Source organism: Siphateles boraxobius, unplaced genomic scaffold (genome assembly GCF_051911475.1).
Source record: "Siphateles boraxobius isolate OS27281-9 unplaced genomic scaffold, OSU_SipBor_1 12, whole genome shotgun sequence".
Classification (NCBI taxonomy): Eukaryota; Metazoa; Chordata; class Actinopteri; order Cypriniformes; family Leuciscidae; genus Siphateles; species Siphateles boraxobius.
In genome coordinates this window covers 16038573-16057323 of record NW_027508722.1, presented here as the reverse complement: position 1 = coordinate 16057323, position 18751 = coordinate 16038573, and the positions used below count along the sequence as shown (strand labels likewise).

The 18751-nt window shown below is 46.5% G+C and overlaps 1 protein-coding gene across 1 annotated transcript in view; it reads right to left on the bottom strand.

Moving 5' to 3' along the window:
• The window catches only part of LOC143718159 (complement C4-like), a 106958-nt gene that overhangs the window by 30486 nt on the left and 57721 nt on the right, over positions 1–18751 (bottom strand). The window contains exons 17-25 of the mRNA XM_077209233.1: positions 11623–11832; positions 3679–3790; positions 3405–3475; positions 3186–3325; positions 2597–2815; positions 2428–2479; positions 2129–2218; positions 1770–1976; positions 159–234 (exon numbers count right to left, since the gene is read on the bottom strand). Of these exons, the coding sequence (XP_077065348.1) occupies positions 159–234; positions 1770–1976; positions 2129–2218; positions 2428–2479; positions 2597–2815; positions 3186–3325; positions 3405–3475; positions 3679–3790; positions 11623–11832 (1177 nt within the window). The remainder of the gene's footprint in view (positions 1–158; positions 235–1769; positions 1977–2128; positions 2219–2427; positions 2480–2596; positions 2816–3185; positions 3326–3404; positions 3476–3678; positions 3791–11622; positions 11833–18751) is intronic.

Sequence of the window (18751 nt, the reverse complement as noted above, 5' to 3'; positions counted from 1 at the left end):
ATATATTACTTCTAATAGGTTGGGATTTAAAATAAACAACTCCAACATTTTATTTGCAAAAATAAATATAGGATGTGGTAAGTGCAGCAATGAATTGCACAAAAGTCACATTTTTGGGATAAAATTTACCATCACATTTTAATGCACATCAAATTTACCAGGTACTTGTCGGATGGTCTTGCCAAGCGCCGTAGGATCCATCAGGCTTTTTGAACATTAAAATTCGCTCATAACCTGCCAGGATAAAATGTGATGCCACAAACATTTAGAGTCAGAGCAGGGTACAGCTTGATGCAATCAAATTGTGTTAAATCATAGGCCTTAGTCAAGAACTAAATTATATTTTGGGTGTACAAAAAAATTCACCCAAAATAAAAATTCAGTTATTAATTTTTCACATTTATTTCAAACCCCATATAATTTTCTTAAAGGGGTCTAATAATGCGATTTATTGTTTTCCTTTTTCTTTAGTGTGTTATGTAGCTATTAGTGCAAGTATAATATTTGCATATTTACAAAGCTCAAAGCCTCAAACCCAAATAGATATTCTTTATAAAAGTTAAGGCTCAGCCACACCTTCCTAAAACGCTTCATTTAAACACGCCCCCACAAATCTACGTCCGTGTGTGGGGGCAGAGTCTCATAACACCGCGCAAATGAATACACAAAGAAAGAAGGTGTAACTTTTATTCTGGCTGTATTATTGTTGCAGCCGGCGCCGCCATGTTGTTGAGACGCTGTGTTTTTCATTGCGAAATCCAAACTACTTTGTTTGGCCTTCCAAAAGAGGACACAATTTTTGACTGTGTGCTGTGCATTTTTCGGACGACTGTTTCCAGAACCTGCGAGAGTACAAGGCCGGCTGTGCACAAAGGCTGATTTTAAAAAGTCATCATGCATGACGCTTTATATACATTCTGGCGCTTCTGACTCACACAGCCTGTAAGTATGGTTTCATATTTTAAGAATTTGCTACTGACTATTCAAACGCGAGTTTTGAGCAGTATAGAGTAGTGCTTGCTTGTCATTTCTACGATCACAAATGCAGACATAGTTTTATGTTTACATAGTTCTCACACCCATAGTGCGGCACGACGCGTAAAAAGACAGTATAAGTCATTATAATCCATAATTATGTCCCCAATGAAATAAACCCTTACCAATCTGATACGATATGGTCCAGTCATGCTGGCAAAGTTGATAGATCAGCTTGGGCATCTGCATATTCCGGATCAGATTTGGGCTCGAATTGATAATAAGGTAGAAACCAACATTATCACCTGTCATTATTGCTTTGGGACCTGATGTTTCAAATATGGTAAGGGTATGAGGGTATAATATGATTTCAGGCCAATCACAATGCACTGGATCGCTAGCCAATCAGAGCACACCGCACTTTTCAGAACGACGAGCTTTGTAAAAATCGATGCGTTTCAGAAAGGCAGGGCATAGAGGAGCTACAATAATTTTTCATTATTACACAATAATTTACAATCATTACTTTTTTTTAACCTAAAACCACGTAAACACATTGCATTAAACCAAATACACAATATAATGTTTTTTTAGAACCATCATATGACCCCTTTAATGAAAAATGTAAATATTATTTTTAAAAGATTGCGTTTTGACATTTTTGTTAAAATAGCATGTACCTAAGGTCCATTGGACTGTCATTTAAAAAAAATGATATATATATATATATATATTTTTTTTTTTTTTTTTTTTTTTTTTTTTACATTTAAAAAAAAACAACTAAAACACTAAACCTTGCTCAATGAAATCCAATGCTTTATCTCTGGATCCTGCTCCCAGTTTCAGCCAGCACTGAGTTTTGTCTATGTAGCGGACTGCCAAGGCAGTTGGAGACATAAAGATCATAGTCTGCTCTCCGCAGCCTTTCGGTGCCTGGATCAGATTTTCCACTTTGGATGGTGAGAGTAACTGAACAGCAGTTGACTGGACAAATACTACTTCTGCATTCAAAAGATTTTAGTTAAATCTAAGATAATACAATAAATATGGTGTTGACTTTACCCCAAAAGTGATAATAAAAAAATAAATATCAAAAATGGAGAATTTGACAGCATTCACAACAACTAAGTTTTAAAAATATGTTGCTTTGGACCTTCTAGTTTGACAAACAAGTTGACATCAGTTTCAGGAACAGTGTTGTTTGGGAAAAATCCATCGATAAACAACTGCCGGCCACTTCTACCTGATGAGCAGAGTTCAGGTATTTATACATGTGTATAAATACGTATATAACAAACAAAAAGCCAAATATTTGTATTTCTGTAATAGGTGATCGGTAACACTTAGGAAGTTTTCTAGTATTAAAGACTAACAACACAGGAATAAATGAGTAACTACAGAACAGTATTCAAAAGTGTGACTGGGTGATTAAATGAAAGCTAACAATCTCACCATCCAGATTAATAAAATAAGTCAGCTCTTCTCTCATTTCCACTCCTTCATTCTGAGACATGAAGAGAAAAACAAAAGATAGATTTTAGGATCACTGAAATCCAATTGTTTTAAAAACAACAAAGGATATAAGATAAATTTGGATCTTCTGATATTCCACTTCCCTTACCTTGACCAGGAGCAACTTTTGAACAGAAGCCACTTTAGTTTTTTCTTTTTCATCTTCATAAAGTTCAATAGTGATAGGGATTTGGCCTGTTACTATGGGAACAGCAGGGAAAGTCACAGTTTGAGATGACTGTTGCTCCATACTGATTCTGACAGTGGTAGATGAAGATGCTGACCCGGATGAACAAAGACCATCCACTTTCTTCATTTGCACAACAAGCTGACCAGGAAAGTGAAGAACAACATATATCTATCTCAGAAATCATTTGACTACTAATGTATTAAAATATACAATGTATAATGTTACAAATATTTGTATAATGATTTACATTTGGTTTTATTTTAAACAATTATCATATGTCTGAACCAACTTGACTACACCAATGAAGTCAATTTTAAGGACAGGTGGAAATAAATTACTTGAGGTAACAAAAGTAACTTTTTACAGTTTCAATGAATTAATTCATTTTATAATAAATATAAATATTAAGTTTATCCAGTAGTAAAATTTATCTTCTGTAAATGCCAGTTATTATTGTCAAAGTGGTATGATAATGGAGTAAATTTGTTGATTTTTTTTTAAAACAAACCTCTCTTTTTATCTTTCCATAGTTAAAGATCACCACAACTATAGACAGTTGTTCAAAGCGTTTGACCGAATAGGGAAGCCTCAAGGATATAAAGACCGGCTTAAATACAGGAAGGTCAACAGGCTCTGTCACACAAAATCCTGTAAATAATAAAAGTAAACAGTTTAGTTCTTTGGTGGATTGAACTTAAATTTGATACCAGTGAAAGGTGAAAATTACCATGGGATGGAGATAAGCTGAGACCCTGGATCTCCCATGTTGTGATAGAGTGGGGTAAATGGATTGTGTGTCTGGAAGAAAGACAGAGTGCCATTACAGCATTATACAAAATCTTTGTAAACACTAACACTTAAAACTGTTTAAAAAAATGGAAACATTTTAAATTGTCATAACTATGTATAATATTATAAAAGTGAACACTTTTTTGCCTTACACTGTCACATATTATGGATTTATTTCTTACTTTATAGTTACAGAAAGAGAAGCTATTCACCTAACTTTTCCTTTCACATCCATCTGCTTAAACCCAAAGCTTGGAGGGAAGTATCTGCGAAATGTTTGTATTTCAAAACCAAAGAATTCCTCATCTTCATTAAAATCAGCACCTGGGGAGATTAAATATTGGTGAATCATTTGTGAATTTTTGATTGTTTTTGTTTTGAATACTTCATTGTGGCACGGTTCAGGGTGCATCATTGGGTTCTCACTGTTGTCTGTGTTTGTCCAGTCTTTTTCTACAGCTCGTGACCTGGGCAATTAGTGCTGATCCTGCGCAGCTGCGCACTGATCACGAGCTGATTTCCCACAGCTGTTGGTTGTTCCGTTTTCCTTCATATTCTCTGCTGTTTCTGCCCCTGGTTGTCAGTAGATCGTTTTAGGTTTTGTTTCATGTGGATCTGTTCTGGTTGTGTTTCAATGTCTTACCTTGTTCACCACTGTGTCCAAGACGCTTAGACGAGGAGTGACAGCTGATCGTTTCCTGGCTGTTCTCTCTCTCTCGCCTAGTTCCCCGTCCAAGGGGGGCGCTGCTTCAGAGTTGGTCTTCTCAGCCTGTGTGTCCAAGGAGCATTACGGACAACTCTGGAGATCCTCTTGAGGTTGTATTCTCTAAGTTCTAATAAACTCTGTTCACCTTACCTCTGCGTTTGAGTCCTCTGTTCAGATCCCCCTGACAGAATCTACTGACCAATCATGGACTCAGCAGAGGAAGCAGATATTCAACGCATCCTCGTGCAGCAAGGCGTCCTGCTGGGACGGCAGCAGGAGGAGTTTGCCACCTCGCATCGCGCTTTTACGGAGCTATCTGTCCAGCTAACCCAGCTCACAGAACGGCTCGAACAGTTCCAGATCAGCCACCCGGCAGCCCCTACAGTACTACCTCCGGACGAACCTGAAGTGATCATTCTCCGTCGTGCGGGACCGCGCCCTAACCCACCTGTCCATACTCTGGTGAGCCCAACTCATGCCGCTAATTTTTGTCACAGTGTTCTTTGACTTTTTCACTCCAGCCCTCCTGTTTTCCTATGGAGCGATCTAGAGTGGCGTTCATCATCACACTCCTAATCGGACAAGCGAGAGAGTGGGACACGGTCATGTAAAACAATGACCAAGAGTGTTGCAGCTACTTTACGGATTTCTCGGCGGAGCTCCGCAAGGTTTTCGACCGCTCTGCTCTGGGGATGGAGGCAGCGCGGGCTTTATCGTTTTTGCAACAGGTCGGACGGTCCGTTTCTGAATATTTTAAGTTCCGCACTCTCGCTGCGTCATGTGGATGGACTGCTAAGGCGCAGTGGGATCATTTCTTTCATGCGCTGGCCGACAACATCAAAGACAAGATTTACTCTCTCAAATTACCCCCCAGCCTTGACGGATTAGTCGACCTCGCCATCCACGTTGACAACCGGATAATGCTCTGTTCCCGGCATCGGAGGGGCGGGTCCTCTAACAAGCTCTACTCCAACTCGACATCTGGAGCGGAGGGTGAGGTGCCTTCTCAGTGTCTTGTCTTGCCTGAGGAGGAACCCATGCAGATTGGGAGAGGCAGGCTGACTGTCACTGAGCGGTGCCATCGTCTGGCCAACCATCTGTGCCCCCTATGCGGGGAGGTGGGGCATATGCCAGTCTCTTGTCCTGTGAAGGGACGCCACTTGCCAGTATAAGGAGGGCGTAGGGTGAGTGTCACTAACACTCGGCTGCCCTCTGGTGGTCGTTCCATTCTTCAAGCCTTATTACAGGTTAATGGAGCTGCTCATCAGGTGTCAACTTTGATCGATTCGGGAGCTTAGGGCGATTTTATGGATACCGGACTGGCTGGATACACTTTCTCCTTATTCACTCTCCCTCAGCTCCAGTGGTTCTGGGACACACCTGGCTGGTCAAGCATAATCCTCACATTGACGGGGCTTTTAATTCTGTGTTGGCATGGAGCCCTTCCTGTTTATCCCAATGTTTGAGTTCTGCGTTTTCCCCTGTTATATCTTGTTCTGTGTTGCAGGAGGAGCCGGTGAGCTGGCGAATGTACCAGAGGCTTACCATGACTTGAGAGCGGTTTTCAGTAAGTCCCGAGCTTCATATCTTCCTCTGCACCGCCTGTACGACTGTGCGATAGATCTGTTACCTGGTATTTCTCCGCCTAGGGGACGGCTTTATTCTCTTCCCAGACCTGAGAGGGAGGCCATGGAGAAATATAGTCATGATTATCAGGTAGCTGGCATCATCCGACTCGCAGCGCCCGTACGACTGTGCGATAGATCTGTTACCTGGTACTTCTCCGCCTAGGGGGGCGGCTTTACTCTCTTTCCAGACCTGAGAGGGAGGCCATGGAGAAATATATTCATGATTTTCAGGTATCTGGCATCATCCGGCCCTCTTCCTCTCTGGCTGGGGTGGGGTTCTTCTTCGTGGGGAAGAAGGATGGATCACTGCGCCCCTGTATAGATTATCGGGGGTTTAATGACATCAGGGTGAAGAATCGCTATCCTTTGCTATTGATGGCCTTCAAACTCTCGCAGGGGGCGACCATCTTTACGAAGTTGGACCTCCGCAATGCTTATCACCTAGTTCGGATTAGGGAGGGGGACAAATGGTAGACTGCCTTTAACACCCCCATGGGGCACTTTGAATATTTGGTCATGCCTTTTGGGCTTTCTAACTCCCTGGCGGTCTTCCAAGCACTCATCAATGACGTGGTCAGAGAAATGGTCGACCGGTTTGTATTTGTTTACCTCACCGACATCCTGATCTTCTCCCAGACGAGCGCGACCATGTCCGCACTGCACTGCGCAACGTCACAGTTCCCGCAGGGTGCCCTGAGAGCCTGTTGTTTGTGCCGGAATTCCGGCACAAACAACTCATCCAAACTAGCTTGCCATCCAGGAGTGACTCGCACGTGCAGTTTAATCAAGCTGCGGTTTTGGTGGCCGTCTATGACGCGGGACGCACGTCAGTTCGTGTCGGCCTGTTCAGTTTGTGCTGCGGGCAAGGGCTCCAATCGACCCCTGGCAGTGCTACTCCTGGCGCTGCCTGTCCCTTTGAGACCCTGGTCACACATAGCTTTGGACTTTGTTACGGGCCTACCTCCGTCTAGTGGCAATACGTTAGTCTTCACTATGTTGGACACGTTCTCGAAGGGGGCTCATTTTCGTCCCATCCCCAAATTGCCTTCAGCGAGGGAGACAGCGATTGTTGTCTTAGACCACGTTTTCTGCATTCATGGTCTCGGACAGGGGTCCCCAATTTATGCATAAGTTTTGGACAGAGTTCTGTCGACAGTTGGGGGCGACTGCGAGTCTTTCCTCCGGGTATCACCCGCACACTAACGGTCAGGCCGAATGTGCCAACCAGGATCTGGAGAGGGTCTTGCGCTGTGTGTTATCTGCTTAACCGCCATCTTGGAGTTCCAGATAAACCATGATCGAATACGCGCATAACTCCCTCCTTGTCTCGTCTATGTTTGTCTCCCTTCCAGTGCTGTTTAGGCTACCAGCCACCCTTATTCCCCTCCCAAGAATCCAACTTCATGGTTCCGTCAGTGCATGCGTTCATTCAGAGATGCCTCCGTATGTGGATGATCGCCAGAGAAGCCCTCACTCGGACTGGCGACAGGAACAAGGTGTTGGTGGACCATCACCATACTAAGCCCCCACTTTACATGTGTGTTCAGAAGGTCTGGTTGTGTTCCCAGGACTTCCCCCACGTAAACTGGGACCCAAATTTATTGGACCATTTCTGTCACGGTTCAGGGTGCATCATTGGCTTTACACTGTTGACTGTGTTTGTCCTGTCTTTTTCTGCAGCTTGTGACCTGGTCAATTAGTGCTGATTCTACGCAGCTGCGCACTGATCACAAGCTGATTTCCCACAGCTGTCGCTTGTTCCATTTTCCCTTATATTCTCTGCCGTTTCTGCCCCTGGTTGTCAGTAGATCATTTTATGTTTTGTATTATGTGGATCTGTTCTGGCTGTGTTTCAACGTCTTACCTTGTTCACCACTGTGCCCAAGACGCTTAGACGAGGAGTGACAGCTGATCGTTTCCTGGCTGGTCTCGCTCTCTCGTCTCGTTCCCCATCCAATGTGGGCGGTGCTTAAGAGGTGGTCTTCTCAGCCTGTGTGTCCAAGGAGCATTATGGAGAACTCTGGAGATCCCTCACTTCACCTTACCATTTGAGCATGTGTTTCACTAACCTTTGAGGTTGTATTCTCAAGGTTCTAATAAACTCTGTTCACCTTACCTCTGCGTTTGATTTCTCTGTTCAGATCCCCCTGAAACCGTGAATCCAATCAAACTAAATCCTGGCATTAAAAAAAAACATAAACTTGACAACAAACAATGGGCCTGACATGTGGAACAAGGAAGCGTGGAAACAGCATAACATTTTTCAATATATGACAAAGTAACATGCAAACATAAGTGTTTAAATATGAGACTTTTGGGATCACATGACAAAAGCAACCAATGGACAGACAAAACTAATGAAACGTGACCTTCAAAGGACGCACCGAGACTCGTTTAAAGGGGAAAGTAATAGCCGATTGCATTACTGCGGCGCGACTAAGGCGTTCCCAATTGGCTGTGAGACGTGTCCGGGGCGGCAAACAGATCTACCTGTGCGGGTAGATCGCCAGTCGCCATTCTCCCGGGAGCACCCGCTGCCATGAGAGCTCGTCGGCTGCACGGTTGAGCAGGCCCAGAATATAAATGGCACGAAGCGACCTCAGAGGCTTCTGAGTCCAAAGGAGGAGATGGCGGGCGAGTTGTGACATGCGGCGGGAGCGTAGACCACCATGACGGTTGATGTACGCAACAGTGGCAGTGCTGTCCGTACGGAACAGTACATGCTTGCCTAGTAGCAGCGTTTTGAAGTGGCCCAGCGCAAAATGTACTTGCAACCCGAGGCAGTTGATGTGCCAATGCAGTTGAGGCCTCGTCCACAGACCTGAAGCTGCATGCCCGTTTTACGTGGCACCCCAGCTGGTGGCAGAGATATCCGTGGTGACCACAGAGTGCCTGGACACTTGTTTTAGGGGAACACCTGCCCGCAGGAACGAAGGGTACGACCACAAGCTGAGAGTTTGGCGACAGTTGCGGGGTTACTTGTACCCGTCACGAGCCGCTCCGCCACACCCATCTCGGGACTCAATCATGGAGCCAGTGTTGGAGCGGTCTCATATGAAGCAATCCGAACGGCGTTACCGAAGGCTGCAGATGCCATATGCCCCAGGGCCTCTGAAACAGTTTTAGTGGTGCCGCTGTTCTGCGTCTGTGCGTGCTCACTCAGTTCAACACTGACTGGACGTGGGCCTCGGTGAGGTGCGCTGTCATGTTGATCAAGTCCAACTCCATACCGAGAAAAGAGATCCTCTGCCCGGGGGTGAGTTTGCTCTTTTCCCAGTTGTCCCGAAGCCCTAGGTGGCTGAGGTGATTGAGCACCATGTCCCTGTGTTCGCACAACTGCTCTCTTGACTGGGCGAGGATAAGCCAGTCATTGAGGTAGTTGAGAATGCAAACACCACACTCGCACATGGAAGCAATGGCCGCCTCCGTGACTTTCGTGAAGACTGCGATGTCTGCCCTGAGCACAGGGACACTGTCCGCCAGAACACGGACGAAAACTTACATGCCCTGGATGGGAGGCGTGGATTGCCCCGGCAGGAGGAAGCGGACGCCGGACACAATTGCATCGCAACGACACGCTCCACCGGCGGGACATCCACATACACCTTAGCCGCTCCGCCGTCGAGGGTGGTGAGGAGGCAGGAGCCACTAGGACGAAATCTGGCACTATACGGCGCCGTCCACGTCCTAGTTAGCTCCTCAAGCACTTCCGGAAAGAATGGTACCGGGGCGGCACGCTGAGAACTAGCACGGCTTGCCCCGAGAACCAATCGTCCAACCGGGAAGGTTTGGGACGTGGTGGAGGGTTCCACGCAAGCCCGACCTTCTCGGCGGCCCGGAAAAGCATAGCCGCCCATTCTGGATCAGACTCGGGCAACGCCACACTCCCCGTAGGGGGTAACGCAGCCGAGTCCTCATCTCCAGAGGACTGAAGCTCCCCCTCCGATTCTGCGATATACATCTGGTCATCAGGTGGGGCCCCAAAGGACATGGCTGGTCGTCCATGAGAAGGACCAGAGCGTTCCTTTGAAGGCTCCAACGGTGGAAGCGCTTGTGAGACGTGAGGGACCCACGGAGATTACATCGGCGGGGAAGCCCTCAAGGTAATCCCCAGATACCCCTGACCATGCACAGAAGTAGGTCTATTCTGAGGTTCAGAATAGATGCTAGATCAGGGCATAGGTGAAGGGACTGCACCTCCCTTGAGGTAAGCGAGTCTCGATCTCAGCGCTGTCATAGTCATATTCCTGCAATGGGAACATGAACTATTCACAAAAGCTGCCTAAGCGTGCTGAATGCCCAAACACAAGAGGCAACTATTGTGGCTGTCTGCTGGCGCCAGGGAACGACAGCACCCAGAAACGCACAAGCGGAATGACATCCTGAAAAGGACGCAGGGTCACGCTTGTGTTGCTCTTTTAAGCAATGCTGTGAGAACAGCAGTTGTGAGCTGAAAAAATGCTTGCTGCCACCACTGACCGCGCCATCACACCAGCACTGGAACAGAGTTTCTCTTCTTCTTAGTTGAGTCTTCAACGTTGCAGAAATCTGCAGAAACGAAATGAAAGCTTGCCTCAGAAGCGAAAGACAATGAGTGTGTGCCCCCGCTTCCTGTTTATACCCGCACTGCAGGGTGGGGCACACGTCTGAGACTAAATCTTACTTCTAGTCAAAGGTAGGTGTAAAGTGAGAAGTCTTGACTTGTTTCCATGGTGAAAATAAAGATAAAATATCAAAAACTCAAAATGAAGAAGTTTTAAATAAATTTGCTGCCTATATTTGAAGACTTCAGATGGTAAAAAAAGTCTCGAAGTCCGTCTAAAGTTTTTGTTTAATATTAACATTTTTATCAGGCTCCTATGTATTGGTTTCTATCCAAGTACCGGCATTTCTGAATGGGGTGAGGCTGGGATTTAGTGAGTTTGAAGTATTATACACTCAATATTATTATCTAATTGTTGACAGAGGTGGCATTTTGAGGCTTTTGCACCGGAGGTCTTCATTTATTGAGTTCCTTCTCAGATAGACGCCATGGCTGGAACTGAAGCAACTTTTGCACCACTTTTGGCCACAGTACCTACCAGAGGATTCGAACCCAGGACCGGAACGGTTCAGGGTTCGTGGCACGTGGTTTAACAGCTTGCGACACTCAGTTGACCAAGCTGCAGAGGAGAGGCTTCAGTGTAAGAATAAGCACACAAAAGCATGCTAACCAGATTAACATGCTAAGCCGATACTTCCAACCTATATAGTAGTTGAAAAAGAGAATGTGACAAAAGAAGTATGTTCAAATTCACAGTATTCATAAAAGAGTAGGTAAAAAGTACCCGGATGACCAACTATTTCCGGCAAGATTCTGAAGTGTGCATATGATGGACACTTTACTATCCCATGAGGCCATATGGGAGAGGATTCATGAATGGCAGTGAAGCAACGCAACTGACACTGGTAAATCAAATTTATGATAATGACAACATGGTGGATGTAGTACGTCTGGATAGCATTCATACTACACACATACATACATAAAATTCACTTTTTTTAGCAGTCATGAAGAAATTATTTTGTGATTTTGGATACAGCCCCTGGTCCTTTGGATACAGAACCAATGAAATCAAGACACGTGAACAGAGAAATCAAATGACAGGACCACATGACAGGAACAGGGAATCACATGGCAAGACTAGATTCCACAATCAGACATGAAAGACATGAACATGAAACAAAACCAAAGCAGATATGACACTTTTAAAAAGCACTTTTGTTTATTTTTTTATTGACTTGTGCATGCATGATAGCTTTTCATTAGAGGCTATACTTACTTTTACTATCCCATTTCTTCGGGTCCTCTTCCCTTTTTTTGTGTCTTAGCTGGGTTGCAAACTCACAGCAATCTTGGAAGGCATTTGCACAGTTTCTGTTTCTCATTTTTCTCACTCTCTTTGCTCTGTCCTCGCAAGCGAACCTCATACGAACCCGGGTGAAACCACGGCGACAACATTTCTGCAATTCATATGTCTTAAATGCAGCCTCTAAGGAAAAAATAATAATGAGCAGGAGTTGACAGTAATTGCACAGCTTTAAAAGTAGAACCAGTTAAAGTCTGGCCTAACTTCTCAATCTCATCAAAGCATAAATTGAAAAATATCATGCATAAAGGCAACAATAATAATAAAAAAACAAGGCAAGTGTTATTAGCTTGGGGAAATCTAGTAAAATGAAATCTTAAGTCCATGTCCTACGGAAGCCCTGAACCGCAAGGTAAAAATAAAAGAAAACTTATCTCGTTATTTCGACTTAAGTCGTTATTTCGACATAATAAGTCGTTATTACGACATAATATCTCGTTGTGGCGAACAGGACGGCCGAGGGACGTGAGAGAACGGCGCGAGGCCGGTGGTGCGATTGCTAATGAGCAACACCTGTATAGCACACCGGTCTCGCATCTCTCACGGAGGAGCGGAAGCATAAAGGGGGAGCGACGACATTAATGATGGAGAGAGGAACAGGCCTGATTTTAGTTGTTCTGGTTTTTGTATTTGTGTTTTATTTTAGCCAGCAGTCGTCCGCGAGGGGCTGCTGGCCGTTATGTTTATTTTGAGTAAGCCAGCAGTCGTCCGCGAGGGGCTGCTGGCGGTATTTTAGTTTGTTTATTTTATTTTAAATAAAGTTTGTTAAATGTTCGCCGGTTCCCGCCTCCTTCTTCCCTGAACATTGTTGCACTGGTGCCGAAACCCGGGAAGAGGGAGGAACGCGCTGTCAGAGAGTCCTCGCCGCTGTGGGGAATCCGCGGTGCCATCGAGCATGGTGCGCGAGTCGCCGCCGCTCGCCGTGGGCCGGAGCCTGCTGCCATCCGCCGGGCAGGGGAGGAGCAGGGAGCGGGGGACTCGCGGCCATGGACGCTCGAGGCGGTACACTGGAGTGAGTTGCCGGGGGGACGGCCGAGCTCGCGGCCGGCCGCCTGGGAGTTGGAGGGGCGGCTGCCGTCCGGGAGGGAGCGGGGGAGTCGCCGCCGCTCGCCGTGGGCCGGAGCCTGCTGCCGTCCACCAGCAAAGGGGAGGAGCAGGGAGCGGGGGACTCCTGCCGTCTGCCCTAGATCCCAAGGAGCCGTCGCCGTCCACCGGGCGGCGGAGGAGTGTCGAGCCGTCCACCGAGGGCTACCCAGCGTCACCGCCAGGCACCGCGGAGGAGATCGCCCAGCTGGTGGAGGACCATGATGGCAGCGCGTTGTGGGAACCGGACCATGTTTTTTTTTTTTTTTTTTTCCTCTCTCCCCTCTCTCGATCTGTCGCTCCTCATGCTTCCGTCTCCGTTTCCCTCCGCTTGTCGGTCCATACCCCCCAGGGATCGCCGCCGCCGGGGGGGAGTGGGCACAGGCTCGTGGGTACCCCCCGGCCTGTGAGGGGCGATGGGGGTATGTGGCGAACAGGACGGCCGAGGGACGTGAGAGAACGGCGCGAGGCCGGTGGTGCGATTGCTAATGAGCAACACCTGTATAGCACACCGGTCTCGCATCTCTCACGGAGGAGCGGAAGCATAAAGGGGGAGCGACGACATTAATGATGGAGAGAGGAACAGGCCTGATTTTAGTTGTTCTGGTTTTTGTATTTGTGTTTTATTTTAGCCAGCAGTCGTCCGCGAGGGGCTGCTGGCCGTTATGTTTATTTTGAGTAAGCCAGCAGTCGTCCGCGAGGGGCTGCTGGCGGTATTTTAGTTTGTTTATTTTATTTTAAATAAAGTTTGTTAAATGTTCGCCGGTTCCCGCCTCCTTCTTCCCTGAACATTGCTACACTCGTTATTTCGACTTAAGCCGTTATTTCGACATAAATATCTCGTTATTTCGACATAAATATCTCGTTATTTCGACATAATAAGGGGACATTCTAATATGCATTAAGCTACATTTAGCGTTCTTATAGTTGAAAACATACTAAGTAGGTCAACATAACTACAATGCGTTCTTTAATTCCCGGTCTTATTCTGCCTTCTAGTGGCATTGTAAAATGAATACAAACCTTAACATAACGGACAGTGTTCAGACCAAACACAGTAAATAATCATACTAATGAAGTATATGTACAACAAAATCTGATGAGCTCAGAATATAAAATCAACACGTTTAATTACACGTTAAGCAAATTGCTGAATACACTCAAATCCACTCAGATCCACTCAGATATCAATAAATGGACGCGCAAATTATAATCACTAATACAAAATAAAACAAATGTATTTTATACACAAACATGTCTCTATTTGTCCAAATTGCTGCACATTCGTTGAATTCTGAATTTTGCATACATAATTGAAAGTAATTTGTTTTTGGATAGTAGCCTAAAACATATCTGCAACATTTATCAAGTTCACGGATAATTGTGCGTGCATTTATTAATCAATATGATACTAAAATCATAATAAAGTATACTACAAAAATCAGATAAGTCCAGAATATGAACGCAAAGCGTGTAATTTGACGTTTAGCATTTTCCTCCCATGGAAACTCATTATAAGAACGGTAAATGTATAGCTTAATGCATATTAGAATGTCCCCTTATTATGTCGAAATAACGAGATATTTATGTCGAAATAACGACTTATTATGTTGAAAAAACGAGATATCATGTCGTAATAACGACGTATTATGTCGAAATAACGAGATATTTATGTCGAAATAACAACTTATTAAGTCGAAATAACGAGTTATTATTTCGAAATAACGACGTATTAAGTCGAAATAACGAGATATGTCGTAATAACGAGATATTATGTCATAATAACGACTTATTAAGTCGAAATAACGAGATAAGTTTTCTTTTTTGTTTTTCACCTGGCGGTTCAGGGCTTCCGTAATGTCCAACTCTAAATTGTAAGGAATTTATATATTCAATTTCATAGTAACACTTTACAATAAGTTTCATTTGTTTATTATTCATGTATTAACTAACATGAATGAACTATGAGTAACACATTTGTTACTGTATTTGTTAATCTTAGTTAATAATAATACACCTGTTAATTGTTTGTTCATATTATTTCAGTCAGTGCATTAACTAATATTAACAAATACGATTTTAATAATGTTATAGTAAATGCTGAAATTAATATTAACTAAGATTAATAAATGCTGTAGAAGTGCAGTTCATTATTAGTCCATGTTAACAAATTTAACTAATAAATCCTTATTGTAAAGTGGTACTGATTCCATGATAGCAAAACGTCTCGGTTACGTATGTAACCCTAGTTCCCTGATAGGGAACGAGACGCTGCGTCAAACGCTGCGGGAACGCCCCTGCGTTGTGCGTCATGAAGCACGTATGGAATCAGCCCAATGGAGAGATGAAACGTCATAGGCGGGTGACGTCATCGACCAGGAAACTATAAAGCACCCCAAAAACACAAGCGCATTAGCTTCTGATAGGCTTGAAGGAAGCGCTAACGGGAGTGCCGGGAGTATGGCGGAGCGACGCAGCGTCTCGTTCCCTATCAGGGAACTAGGGTTACATACGTAACCGAGACGTTCCCTTTCAAGGGAACTTCGAGCTGCGTCAAACGCTGCGGGAACGCGAATACCCACGTCGCCATAGGACCAAATGACCGTCATGTGAGACTAGCGCACAGAGGACGAGAGCACCTGTGCCCCAGGGGTAGAGCTTAAGTCTAGGTCATAGAACTTAATAAAAGTATGCGGTGAAGACCATCCAGCCGCATCACAAACATCACTCAGGGAAACCCCCGACAAAAGAGCTTTAGAAGCAGCCATACTCCTGGTAGAGTGAGCTCGGACAACCAAAGGTGAAGGCTGGCCAGCCGACTCATAAGCAAGTGAGATAGCCTCAACCACCCACTTGCTCATTCTCTGTTTAGACGCCGGACACCCTTTCCTGGGTGGCCCGAAACATACAAAAAGTTGTTCTGATTTCCTCCACAGGGCAGCTCTGTGGACATAAGCGTCTAATGCCCTAACAGGGCAGAGTGAATTAAGTTTCTCCTGGTCCGATGACATAAATGGAGGAGGACAGAAAGCCTGCAGAACCGTAGGTCTAACAATATTAGTAGGAACCTTAGGAACGTAACCTGGTCTAGGATGCAGAAAAGCTTTAACCATGCCAGGTGCAAATTCCAGGCACGAGGGTGAAACCGACAGAGCCTGCAAATCTCCGATTCTTTTTAGTGAAGAGATAGCAAGCAAAAAGATAGTCTTAAAAGTGAGAAACTTCTCGGGAACTTCTTCGATAGGTTCAAAAGGAGCTAGGGAAAGACCTTCTAATACAATGGCCAGATCCCAAGTCGGCACCCTCGTACGAACTGCTGGCCTCAGCCTCAAAGTGCCACGGAGGAAACGAGTTATAAGCGGGTGTCTCCCAAGAGAAACTCCACTGAAAGGGACGTGGTAAGCAGCTAGTGCCGCCACATACACCTTTAGTGTGGAGGGGGATAACCCTGTGGAGAAGCGCTCCTGCAGGAATTCCAGCACTGCACCCACTGGGCAGTTAACTGGGTCCTGCAGGTGTTCTCCACACCAAGAAGTGAAAAGTTTCCACTTCAAGGCATAAAGCTTCCTCGTGGATGGAGCTCTGGAGTTAAGAATGGTCTCAACAACCTCGGTTGAGAGACCGGAGTCTATGAGCTGGGCCCCCTCAGAGGCCAAGCCCACAGTTTCCACAATTCTGGGCGGGGGTGAAGTATCGTGCCCCCCGCCTGGGAGAGTAGATCCCTCCTGACCGGGAGCTCCAAAGGAGAACCGTCCAGGAGAGAAATCAGGTCCGCAAACCATACTCGGGCCGGCCAGAACGGGGCTACTAGTAGTAGACTGACCCCGTCCCGGCGGACCCTCTCCAGAACTCCTGGTAACAGAGCAATCGGGGGAAAGGCGTACAGACGTGACCTCGGCCACGGCTGCACCATAGCATCCAACCCCAGGGGGGCTGGAAGAGTGATGGAGAACCACCGATGACAATGAGTGGTCTCCTTGGAAGCGAATAGGTCCACCTCGGCGCGACCGAAACTCAACCAAAGGAGCTCCACCACCTCGGGGTGGAGTCTCCATTCCCCTGGCCTCGGCCCCTGCCTCGACAGGGAGTCTGCTACCACATTCAAATACCCAGGGAGATACATTGCTCTCAGAGATAGTAGCTTCCCTTGGGACCACAGGAGGATCTGACGGGCCAACTTGTAAAGCCGGCGAGACCGCAGGCCCCCCTGATGATTTATATAAGAGACCACCGACGTGTTGTCTGATTGAACTAACACATGATGGCCTCTCAGGTCTGTTAGGAAGTGTTTCAGAGCCTGAAACACAGCCAACATCTCTAGACAATTTATGTGCCACGAAAGATGATGATCCTGCCACAGACCTTGGGCTGGGCGACCACTCATGACCGCCCCCCACCCTGTGAGGGAAGCATCCGTCGTTAGCGTTATGCGACGACAAAGAGCCCCCAGCACAGGACCTTTGGATAGGAACCAAGTTTCTCTCCACATGACCAGAGCACGAAGGCAGCGCCGCGTGACTTTGAACGTGCGGAGCGGATTTCCCCTCGGGGAGAATCCCTTGGTCCTGAGCCACCACTGTAGCGGTCTCATGTACAACAGGCCGCAAGGTATAACGTTGGACGCTGCTGCCATCAGACCCAACAGTCTCTGAAACTGCTTGACAGTGAGTAGCTGGCCTAGCTTCACTTGTTTCACAGCTGAGAGAATCGAAGCGATGCGGGTCGGAGAGAGTCGCGCCCGCATCGATACCGAATCCCAAACGACACCCAGAAAAGTGGTCTTCTGGGAAGGAGATAATACACTTTTCTTTGCGTTCAGCCTCAACCCCAACTTTCTGATATGAGCGAGGACGACATCTCGATGCCGAACCGCCATCTGCTCGGTCTGAGCTAAAATCAACCAATCGTCGATGTAATTGAGAATACGAATGCCCTGAAGCCTCAGAGGCACTAGTGCTGCATCCATGCATTTCGTGAAAGTGCGGGGAGATAAAGCTAGGCCAAACGGAAGAACCCTGTACTGGTACGCCTCGCCCCCGAAGGCGAACCTCAGGAACTTCCTGTGTTGTGGAAGGATGGACACATGGAAGTATGCGTCCTTCAGATCTATCGTGACAAACCAGTCCTCGGACCTGATTTGAGACACGATCTGCTTGATAGTGAGCATCTTGAATTTTAGCTTCCCTACCGAGCGATTCAATATGCGCAGGTCTAAAATTGGACGCAACCCCCCATCCTTCTTTGGAACGATGAAATATCGGCTGTAATAACCTGACTCCAAACTGGGAGGAGGAACCCGTTCTATAGCCTCTTTTTGAAGGAGCGTTTTCACCTCTTGTTCCAATACCAGAGCCTGCTCGGGGCCCACCACTGTGTGCAGAACCCCTCTGAATTTTGGTGGACGACACCTGAACTGGATAGCATAACCCTTTTCTACTGTCTGCAGGACCCAATGAGATATTTTTGGAAGGCTTTTCCACTCTGCCAGAAATTCTACTAAGGGTACCAGCCTCTCGAGACTGGCCTCTGGTGTAACTTGAGCAGCAGACGCAGCGCCCTGTAACGGCGCACCGGCAGGGAACAACTGGTCTGACCGCTCTGAGACCCTCCTCAGAGGGAGCGAGCGTCCCTCGGGAAAGCGCTCGCTGGGATCGTCTGTGCCCCGGCATAAAGGCGGGGTTGGCAGAACGAGCCCCTGAGGGCACCGAGGAGGAATGGGCACCGTAAAAAGAGGTGAACACCTTTCCGCCTCGGTGGGGACCACCCTCAGCATCCTGAACGGCTTGGCGTCAGGACTTCTTCTTAGCCGAAGCCTTCTTAGCCAATATAACTGTCCTCAGATCAGTTCTACTGGGAGAAGGCTTCGGCTGAGAGTGTCGCGGCTGAGCCCACTGTCCAGCAGGGGGAGCACGAGACGCGACACTCTGCCTCTGCTGCGCTCTATGTGATGAGCTCGAAG